The sequence below is a fragment of the Pongo abelii genome, chromosome 1 (genome assembly GCF_028885655.2).
Source record: "Pongo abelii isolate AG06213 chromosome 1, NHGRI_mPonAbe1-v2.0_pri, whole genome shotgun sequence".
Lineage (NCBI taxonomy): Eukaryota > Metazoa > Chordata > Mammalia > Primates > Hominidae > Pongo > Pongo abelii.
The window spans coordinates 186206011-186216648 of NC_071985.2; the positions used below are offsets into that span (position 1 = coordinate 186206011).

The following is a 10638-nucleotide window of genomic DNA, read 5'->3' on the forward strand; positions in this document are numbered from 1 at the left end:
ATGATTATCTCAATAGATGCAGAAAAGGCCTTTGAAAAAATTCAACAGCCCTTCATGCTAAAAACTCTCAATAAATTAGGTATTGATGGGAGGAACATATCTCAAATAATAAGAGCTATTTATGACAAACCCACAGCCAATATCATACTGAATGGGCAAAACCTGGAAGCGTTCCATTTGAAAACTGGCACAAGACAGGGATGCCCTCTCTCACCACTCCTATTCAATGTAGTGTTGGAAGTTCTGGCCAGGGCAATCAGGCAGGAGAAAGAAATAAAGGGCATTCAATTAGGAAAAGAGGATGTCAAATTGTCCCTGTTTGCAGATGACATTATTGTATATTTAGAAAACCCCATCGTCTCAGCCCAAACTCTCCTTAAGCTGATAAGCAACTTCAGCAAAGTCTCAGGATACAAAATCAATGTGCAAAAATCACAAGCATTCTTATACATCAATAACAGACAAACAGAGAGCAAATCATGAGTGAACTCCCATTCACAATTGCTTCAAAGAGGATAAAATACCTAAGAATCCAACTTACAAGGGACGTGAAGGACCTCTTAAAGGGGAACTATAAACCACTGCTCAATGAAATAAAAGAGGACACAAACAAATGGAAGAACATTCCATGCTCATGGGTAGGAAGAATCAATATAGTGAAAATGGCCATACTCCCCAAGGTAATTTATAGATTCAATGCCATCCCCATCAAGCTACCAATGACTTTCTTCACAGAATTGGAAAAAACTACTTTAAAGTTCATATGGAACCAAAAAAGAGCTCGCATTGTCAAGTCAATCGTAAGCCAAAAGAACAAAGCTGGAGGCATCACGCTACCTGACTTCAAACAATACTACAAGGCTACAGTAACCAAAACAGCATGGTACTGGTACCAAAACAGAGATATAGACCAATGGAACAGAACAGAGCCCTCAGAAATAATACCACACATGTACAACCATCTGATCTTTGACAAACCTGATGAAAACAAGAAATGGAGAAAGGATTCCCTATTTAATAAATGGTGCTGGGGAAACTGGCTAGCCATATGTAGAAAGCTGAAACTGGATCCCTTCCTTACACCTTATACAAAAATTAATTCAAGATGGATTAAAGACTTAAATGTTAGACCTAAAACCATAAAAACCCTAGAAGAAAACCCAGGCAATACCATTCAGGACATAGGCATGGGCAAGGGCTTCGTGTCTAAAACACCAAAAGCAATGGCAACAAAAGCTAAAATTGACAAATGGGATCTAATTAAACTAAAGAGCTTCTGCACAGCAAAAGAAACTACCATCAGAGTGAATGGACAACCTACAGAATGGGAGAAAATTTTTGCAATTTCCTCATCTGACAAAGGGCTAATATCCAGAATCTACAAAGAACTCAAACAAATTTACAAGAAAAAAACAAACAACCCCATCAAAAAGTGGGCAAAGGATATGAACAGACACTTCTCAAAAGAAGACATTTATGCAGCCAACAGACACATGAAAAAATGCTCATCATCACTGGCCATCAGAGAAATGCAAATCAAAACCACAGTGAGATACCATCTCACACCAGTTAGAATGGCGATCAGTAAAAAGTCAGGAAACAACAGGTGCTGGAGAGGATGTGGAGAAATAGGAACACTTCTACACTGTTGATGGGACTGTAAACTAGTTCATCCATTGTGGAAGTCAGTGTGGTGATTCCTCAAGGATCTAGAACTGGAAATACCATTTGACCCAGCCATCCCATTACTGGGTATATACCCAAAGGATTATAAATCATGCTGCTATAAAGACACATGCACACGTGTGTTTACTGTGGCACTATTTACAATAGCAAAGACTTGGAACCAACCCAAATGTCCAACAATGATAGACTGGATTAAGAAAATGTGGCACATATACACCATGGAATACTATGCAGCCATAAAAAAGGATGAGTTCATGTCCTTTGCAGGGACATGGATGAAGCTGGAAGCCATCATTCTCAGCAAACTGTCACAAGGACAAAAAACCAAACACCACATGTTCTCACTCATAGGTGGGAATTGAACAATAAGAACACTTGGACACAGGAAGGGGAACATCACACACTGGGGCCTGTCGTGGGGTGGGGGGAGTGGGGAGGGATAGCATTAGGAGATATACCTAATGTAAATGACAAGTTAATGGGTGCAACACATCAACATGGCACATGTATACATATGTAACAAACTTGCACGTTGTGCACATGTATCCTAGAACTTAAAGTATAATAATAAAAAAAGCAAAAGAAAAAGAAAAAAAGACATAAACCACAAATATAAGGGCACAGAAATGGAAAAAAAAGAGTATGGAATAATATACTATCAAAATACTAACCAAAGGAAAGCAGAGGTCATACTAGTATCAGATAGAGTAGATCTTAAGACTAGAAGCATTATTAGAGAAAAAGAGGCCGATTTTATCAAGATAAAATGATAAATCAGAAATATATTCCAATTGTAAATGGCTATTGTCATAGGTAGATTTATGGTCCCTCAAAGTTATCTATGTCCTAAGTCCCCAAAAACCCATGCAAAAAGAATACTCAGTGGTGTGCTGTGTTGTTTGATGAACTGTGCATAGTAGGCAGTACCCACTCATGTTCAGTGCTTGCTCAGATGTCCTTCTCTGTCTTCCTACAGAAATGTACTTCCTTTCACTTTTACTTTTCTTCACATCTGAAGCTGCTCCATAAGAAATGAAGCAAAATAGACAGATGTTTTGCTTATTGTATTAGTTCTAACTCCAAACATTAAAATGCAGATATATATAAATATATAACACCCTCTACCTAGGATTTATGTAGCACATTCATTTAAGAGGTACAAATTAGCGTTTCTGAATGATGCCCATGCCATATGTCCATAGTAGAAGCAGCCATAGCCAGAGTCTATGTCTCAGACAATGAGATGTCTCATAGTGGACTCTGGCCTTGTAAATCCCAAGACTAACCTGTGAACTGATGAAGTTCTTGGTTACATTTAGAAAAGATTTGGCCTTGAGAGCTGAATTTGAAAACCAGGTCGTTGTGATGTAGAAAATTGTTCATGCGCTGGTTGGAGATTTTGCTAAGGGTGAACACTGCTTTCAGGTATGAGTCCAGGGTACTGGAATAGGGAAGATGGAACAACATGTTAGTGGGTGACACAGTTATCGGTGAACAAGTACCTTCCTTTTGTCACTGACCTGTCCAACTGGATGCTGCCCTGGTGGCTGAAGGCACACTTCATGATGCTGTCCAGTGTCATCAGGGAGACATGTTGAAAGAGCTCCAGACATGGGTTTTGGGCAATGTGTTCCTCCCATTTGTTCTGGGGCAGGAGATGAATATCATGATCATACATAGGCCCATCTTTTCCCAATTTCTAAGTTATTTTATGTCCCTTTTAGAGCTTGCTGGGGTTTGAAAATATAAAGTGTACAAAATGAATTTGCCTTATTATGACAACCATATAAAATAAAACACCTTGTCAGTACTGAAAATGATACTGTGCCTTAGATGCTATTTGTGACTTTGTAAGGGTGGGGAAATAGCTTTTTTTTCTCTTTTTCAAGTTTCATTAGTACAATTTATATGACTTTTATCATGGAAAAACTAAGCTGACAAAACATGGAATAAAAAATAAGAATTCAAAAACATCTGTAGAGAGCATAAATAGAGGTTTTTGATTCTAGGAAAAGATCCCTAAAAATATTTAGTACTTGACAAGTTTTTTCCCAGATCCATTGAGAATTTAGAGAGGAATTAGAGATAGTTCTTGTTCTCAAAGAGTTTGTCTTAAGAGTCAAGACAGAAAACCCTCAGCTATACAGTAGAATCCAGATGTATTTACCCCCTTGGACATACCTGCCAATATCCCAGAAAATTTCACTTTGTCAAAAGCCAAATGTTTATTGAGATGAAGTTCTCCATTTCAATATAAATATTTATACACTGTTAAGCTGTTATTAACTCTGTAATGTGAATTAATTAATTAATTCAATCTGAAAGCTTTTTTCCAAACACGTTACTAAAATCAGATGTTCTGAAAGATTGCAATTGTCATGGAGCCAAGAAGAGTAGAGAAAGAGCAAGAGGTAGGTGATAATGGGGGTGGTATCTGTTTGGATGTGGGTAAGGGCATTGCAAGGAGAGGCACTGGTTGGAGCGGGCTGAAGGGGGCATCATCAGGAAGGAGCCTTAGACTCAAGAGAGGTGCATCAGTTCAGGGTTCACTTTTCCAGCTCAAGGAGGCTTGAGTTTGAACACAACTCTTCCTCTAATCTGCCTTATGATCTCGTATTTTTAGTAGAGATGGGGTGGCTGGTCTTGAACTCCTGGGCTCAAGCCATCCACCCACCTTGGCCTCCCAAAGTGCTGGGATTACAGGCATGAGCCACTGTACCTGGCCTGCCTTGTGACCTTGAACAAACTGCTTAATCTCTGCATCTCAATATCCTTCCTAGCAAAATGGAGATAATACAGCAAAACTGTAAGACTGTAGTAGTATAAAAGGATATAATAAGCCTGATGCATAGTAAGTGCTTAAAAAGTATTTGCAGTCACTGTATTTATATATTTTGCTTTGATTTTTATTTTGGAGTGGGATGTGGGCATGGTGACGAGGGTCATAAAGGATAACAGCATGGCACACTGGAAAATATGGGACCAGTATGAATCCAATGTGATGTGTTTAGGGGAACCCATGTCTATGAGCCCCTGTATCATTAAGAAGTCTTTGTGACTAGGATTGAGATCCTGTGTGTAGAATTGCTTTACTCCATGCCTGGGATCTTAGAAACTTAGTCTTTGAGTTGTCACAGTCACCTCATTCAGGACCCCTGAATCAGACCTTAGGTGTGCTCAAAACCACCTGGCATGTCTTTGCCATCCAAACTCCAAGAGGACAGGTGTGGAGACATACAACTGTGTCTTCTCTATGGGTTCTAGATTGTCTTGTGAAATCTCTGCACCCTCTTCTGCCTCAGCCAAAGCTAAAGCTCCCTTTTCTCCTTGACCACAAGGCTGTCTTTTCTCTGAGTCCCCATCTCTAGAAATCCTGCCCATTCTCCAAGACTCAGCTCCTGTCATCTTTCTTAGGAAGTCTCTCCTAACTTGGCCTCCTGAACATGATACACTTCTCTATGTTGGCATGGCTACTCCTATGGGTGTCTTTGCTCTTCTGCCTTGTGTTCTCCAAATGTAGTGAGTCTACTAGGCTCACTCACTCATTCATTCAGCTACTTCTCATTGAGCACCTACCCTGAGTCCATCCCTGTGAGAAGTGTTGGGTATACAAGACAGAGTCCTTGCCCTGATGATGATGGTCATGGTCTAAACATCAAATAACCCCATATAAGCTGCTGTGAACACGGTTCTGAGGGAACTCAGAGTCTCCCACGCCATATGGCTGGCAGCACCTCACTTTGGAGGCCAGGTAGGAATGCTCTCTTCTCCTCTTACCAGCATCATCCGAACACTCTCAGACATCATGGTGATGAATATTTTCAGAATGCTGATGTTGAAGCCAGGTTTCACAATCTGGCGGTGCTTTTTCCATTTAGAACCATCCAGGGTCACAAGTCCTCGACCTTATGAAATGAGAGGGGCAACTGTTTCTATCACAGGCCAAGTAAGTGAAGAAAGACTAGGCAAGCAGGGAGCAACTCCCTATCTATGACACTGGAGAGAAGCTAGAGTGGACAGAGCTTTGAAAGTGTGAATGAGCAGGAGTAGACCTCACCCTTTGGGAATTAAGTCCAAATCAGGAAATTTGTTTATACAATGAACTCAAAAAAAAGGTCCATCCTATCCTATTTGATGGTCAGATTCATCAGCCTCTTGATCAGAGTTCAAATTTAGGGTGGGTGAGAATTACCCGAGGTGATTGCTAGAGGCAGATTCCTTGGCTTAATCCTTCAGAGCCAATAATTCCTAGGTGTTGAAGTAGAATCAAGGACTTCTGAGTTATGACAAGGGTCCCAGCTAGTTCAGGTCCACACTATGAGAAATACTGCCTTAGACTGGCACAAAGTTCCAGACTGAAGCAGAGGTGCTGCTTTCTTTCCATCACGTTTGTGCTTCTCTTCAGGCTGAGGATCAATGAGGGAGGACTAAAGGGGATTTTCTTTATCATTCCTGCTGGACAAGTGGGTTTGAGATCTCCACTGAGTTCATAAAAGACTTAGTTTATGAGAGTGGATTCTTTCAAAGGGATCCTCAAGAGCAAGATTTTCCAGGGGCAATTAGATTGTGGAAAACTGATAATGAAATTTGTGGTGAATAATATTTTAAATTCTCCGTAGGGTGGAAAATCTAAGGAGAGGGAGAGAAGGTGCCCATGCACATTTGATCCAGGAATCTGGGGCTACTACCCAGACCCTGAATCTTCTGGTGTGAACTTGCTTAGCTGCACAGGCAGGTTGCCCAGAAAAGGGAGGGGAAGTGTGGAGGGAAAAGGAGAGAGAATGATCTTAAGCAACTTTCACAATGGCAACCTCTTCCAGGTCACCATTCTCAATAAGGTCCATGTTAGCAGGCTGAGGGACTCTCCTTCTCTTTCCGTGATCCTCAAGTGGGGACTACCTGGGATAGTGACATCAGTTGGTGTGAGGAGGAGAGCATACAACCCCCAGGCCCCTTCTTATTCCTCCACCCCTACCCCTAGTTACACCAGAAATAAAGGACCAGTCCCAAACAGGTAAAATAAGAGGAGAAGCTATGAAGGACAAGGCAAGATTGAGCTCAGGTTTCTGAAGCAAAAGTGAGTGTAGGTTGTGGTAAGGTGAGGGAGACAGGAGCATTTAGTGTCTATCAGGAAAGTAATTTCTCCCCCCACCTCCACCTCCACCAGGCTCAGATGAGAAAGGATCAGACACACATACTGATATGGTTTGGCTCTGTGCCTCCACCTGAATCTTATGTAAAATTGTAGTCCTCAATGTTGGAGGAGAGGCCTGGTAGAAGGTGACTGAGTCATGGGGTGGATTTTCCCCTTACTGTTCTTGTGATAGAATTCTCCCTAGATCTGCTTATTTAAAAGTGTGTAACACTCCACCCCTACTCCTGGTGGCCACGTGAAAGTGTGCCTGCTTTTCCTTTGCCTTCCACCGCAACTGTAAGTTTCCTGCAGCCTCCCAAGAAGCAGAAGCCTGTACAGCCAATAGAACCATGAGTCAGTTAAACCTCTTTTCATTATAAGTTACCCAGTCTTAGGTATGTCTTTATAGCAGCATGAGATTGGACTAATATACATACCAACCCAGGATTCAAGGATTTTGTGGCTAACAGCGCTTTTGGGATCTGTAAAACAGAACAAAGGAGGCAAAAGATGGCATTAGGTGAAAATCACGAGTTAAAATGAGAGCAAATTTTTGTATGTTTCCATATTCCTTGTGGGTAACACAAATAGCTAGTGTGCAAGGTGGTTGGAGGCTAGTTCTTCAGTCCCAAGAGTCCCAGGGAAGCCACAGAACTAGAAGGAGAACTTGTTATTCTTTCTCCACAGCACTTGGTGCTGCTAGGTCAATAGCAGTGGAAAACAGAGTATAATTTCCTTGTATAATTTTCAGAGTATAATTTTCTTTCAACATAAGTTGAAAAAATACATTTGTTTTTGTTGGGGAACTCTGACAACATTTTAAAGCTCCAGTTCCTTTTCACATAGACATGTAAAGCTAGACACAGGAACATGACTTTGAGATAAATTGTAGATTTTACCCTGGTTGGATTTGCTTGAGAAAGATGTATATAAATGAATCAGAAGAAAAGGTAAGGGACATAACCTTGGTTTCACAGTTTTGGGAAAACAAGAATTAGTGTCCTTTATTCATTCCATCAACATCTTTATGTGGGATAAAGACAGGGAAATAAAAATGGGGGAGAAAACATATGAACATCTAGGAAAAGAGAGGATTGTTAACATGAGATTCACTTTCTGCAAAAGTCCAGGTGAAATGAACCTGTAAAATACCTTGAGTTCTAAGGGTAAGAAGATATCTTATGGCATTCACTCTCTAAGTCCCTAGTGTATTCTCTCTCTGTCTCTCTCTCTCTGTCCATAGACTTCAATATAAAACCACTGCCCTCTAGACATTTCCCTTTGTGTACCACACAGACACTTCAGGACCCCAGCAAATCCAAACCTGATCTATCCCTTCACTACCAGATAGCCTCCTCTTCCTCTATCCACTTAAAGGCACAACTGTATCCCCTATTTTCCCTACCAAAAGTTGGGACCCCCTTCTTAACTAATTCCACTTTCTCATCCTCCTAATCTACTTGTTGGAAGATAATTCTGGCATTTCTTCAGAAATGGGTAAGAGAGATTGATAGAATTGTTTAGGATGTTTCCAAAACTATTTTGGAAAGAATGTATGTATGTCTACATTTAAGGCTAATAAGCATGAGCCTTTCTACTCTAGACATTCCAGGGTCCTAAAAAATAATGGCTAGGAGTGACATCAGCAAAAATGGTGGATTAGGAACTGTCCAGGGCCATCCCTTCCCAAAGCAAAAAAAAAAATTATCTGGCAAAAACTGTTATAGTCAACTTTAGCAGATTTCTGGAAGACAGTTAATTGTTTACAGTAACGAAGTGCACACTTAATCAGAAGAAAGGCCACTGAAAAAGGATAGAAAAGATTGGTGGCATTGCAATTTAGCCTTGCCCCACATCCCTCTCTAGTACCATGGCAATCTTGAAGATGGCAGCCTGCATTCTCAGTGGGTTCTGATTCCTGGATCCTAGAGAAAGAAGAGTGGTCCTTGTTCTCAAGGAATTTTGTTTCTTTTGACTTCTGTGTGGGTTTCCTGAAGGACAGGGGCTTTCCTGTGTTTTACCTAACTCAGAATTCTCTCAGGGCAGGGAAGTGTTCCTCAAAAACATTTAGAGGCAAAAGAACTAGCACTGCTTCCTGGGACAAAAAAGAACAATTGAGGCAATAATAAACACACCAAAATCTAGACGGAAAAGCTGGGAATGAGAATTTTATTTTGGAATCAATGCTTGAAAAAGTTCTCACATATAACAGGGAACCTACACATACCCAGGGTAGGATGCATGCTTGGAAAAGACCTGATAAGACCACAGGCTTTCAACTTTGACTAGTCCTTACACAAAGCGTAAGAAGAAAGAGAAAGCTAAGGCAAACTTGTAAATGCCCTGATTAAATATTAAAGGTGTGCCCCAACACAGAACCAACCAGGAAAGACCTGAAGAGTATTTTTATTTTCTTTTCTACCTTTTTTCTTTTATTCCTTTTTTTCTTACATAACATTTAAAATGTTCAGTTTTAAACAAAAAAATTACAGATCATGTAAAAGAAACAAGGAAGTATGGCCTATGGACAGCAAAAAGAAATGAAAAGAAACTGTTATTGAGGAAGCATAGATGTTGGACTTACTAGACAACTTTAAATCAACTGTCTTCAATATGCTCAAAGACCTACAATAAACCATGGCCAAAGATGAAACAAAACCAAAACACTCATGTATGAACAAATAGAGAATATTAACAAAGACATTAGTTGTAAACAGAAACAAATAAAGTTCTAGAACTGGAGTATACAGTAACCAAAATAAAAAGTTCATAAGGTTTCAACAGTTGATTTGAGCAGACAGAGAAAAAATTAGCAAAGTTGGAGATAGGTCAATTGAGATTGTTGAATCTGAGGAGCAGAAATAGAAAACAGAATGAAAAAATGAATGGTCCTAAGAGACCTGTGGGACAGCATCAAGCATACTAACATATGCATAATTGGAGTCTCAGAAGAGCAAAGAGAGAAAACTAAGTTGAAGAAATAATGGTTGAAAATTTCCAAAATTTGAGGAAAGACATGAATCTACAGAAAAAGAAGCTCAATGAACAACAAGCAGGATAAACTCAAAGAGATTCACCCTGAGACACATTAGAATCAATTTGCTGAAAGCCAAAGACAAAGAGAAAATCTGGAAAGCAGCAAGACAGAAGGTGACTCATCACATATGAGAGATCTTCAATAAAATTAACAGCCTATTTCTAATCAGAAACCATGGAGTTCAGAAGGCAGTGAGATGATATATTCGAAGTGCTGAAAGGAAGAAAAGCCAACTAGGAATTATATATTTAGCAAAATGATCCTTCAAGAATGAAAGAGAAATTATGACATTCCCTGATAAACAAAATCTGAGAGAGTTTGTTTCTAATAGAACTACTCCAGAAGAAATGTTAAAGAGGGCCTTTCAGGCTGGAATGAAAGATCACTAAGCAGTAACTCAGAGCCATGTAAAAAAAATGAACACTGGTAAGGGTATACATAGGTAAACATAAAAGTCAGTATTATTGTATCTTTAGTTTTTAACTCCTCTTTTTGCTTACATTGTATACATACACATGCATAAAACCATAGTTATAAATGTATGTTATGGGCACACAATGTATAAAGATGCAATCTGTGACAATAACAATATATAGAGATGGAGATGTATAGGAGCAGAATTTTTGGATACTATTGAGATAAATTTGTATTAATTCAAACCAAATTGATATAGCTTTAAGATATTAATTTTAATCCCATGTTAATCACTACGAAAATAACTGAAAATACACAGAAAAGGAAATGAGAAGAGTAACATAAAAATGTTACCATACAAAAACCA

At 39.6% G+C, this 10638-nt stretch overlaps 1 protein-coding gene across 1 annotated transcript in view; it reads right to left on the reverse strand.

Annotated features, from left to right (window-relative positions):
• LOC100444727 (cytochrome P450 4Z1) overlaps nt 1-10638 on the reverse strand; it is a 49755-nt gene that overhangs the window by 28199 nt on the left and 10918 nt on the right. Inside the window, exons 3-6 of the mRNA XM_024237248.2 lie at nt 7258-7302; nt 5464-5591; nt 3207-3331; nt 2973-3127 (exon numbers count right to left, since the gene is read on the reverse strand). Of these exons, the coding sequence (XP_024093016.2) occupies nt 2973-3127; nt 3207-3331; nt 5464-5591; nt 7258-7302 (453 nt within the window). The remainder of the gene's footprint in view (nt 1-2972; nt 3128-3206; nt 3332-5463; nt 5592-7257; nt 7303-10638) is intronic.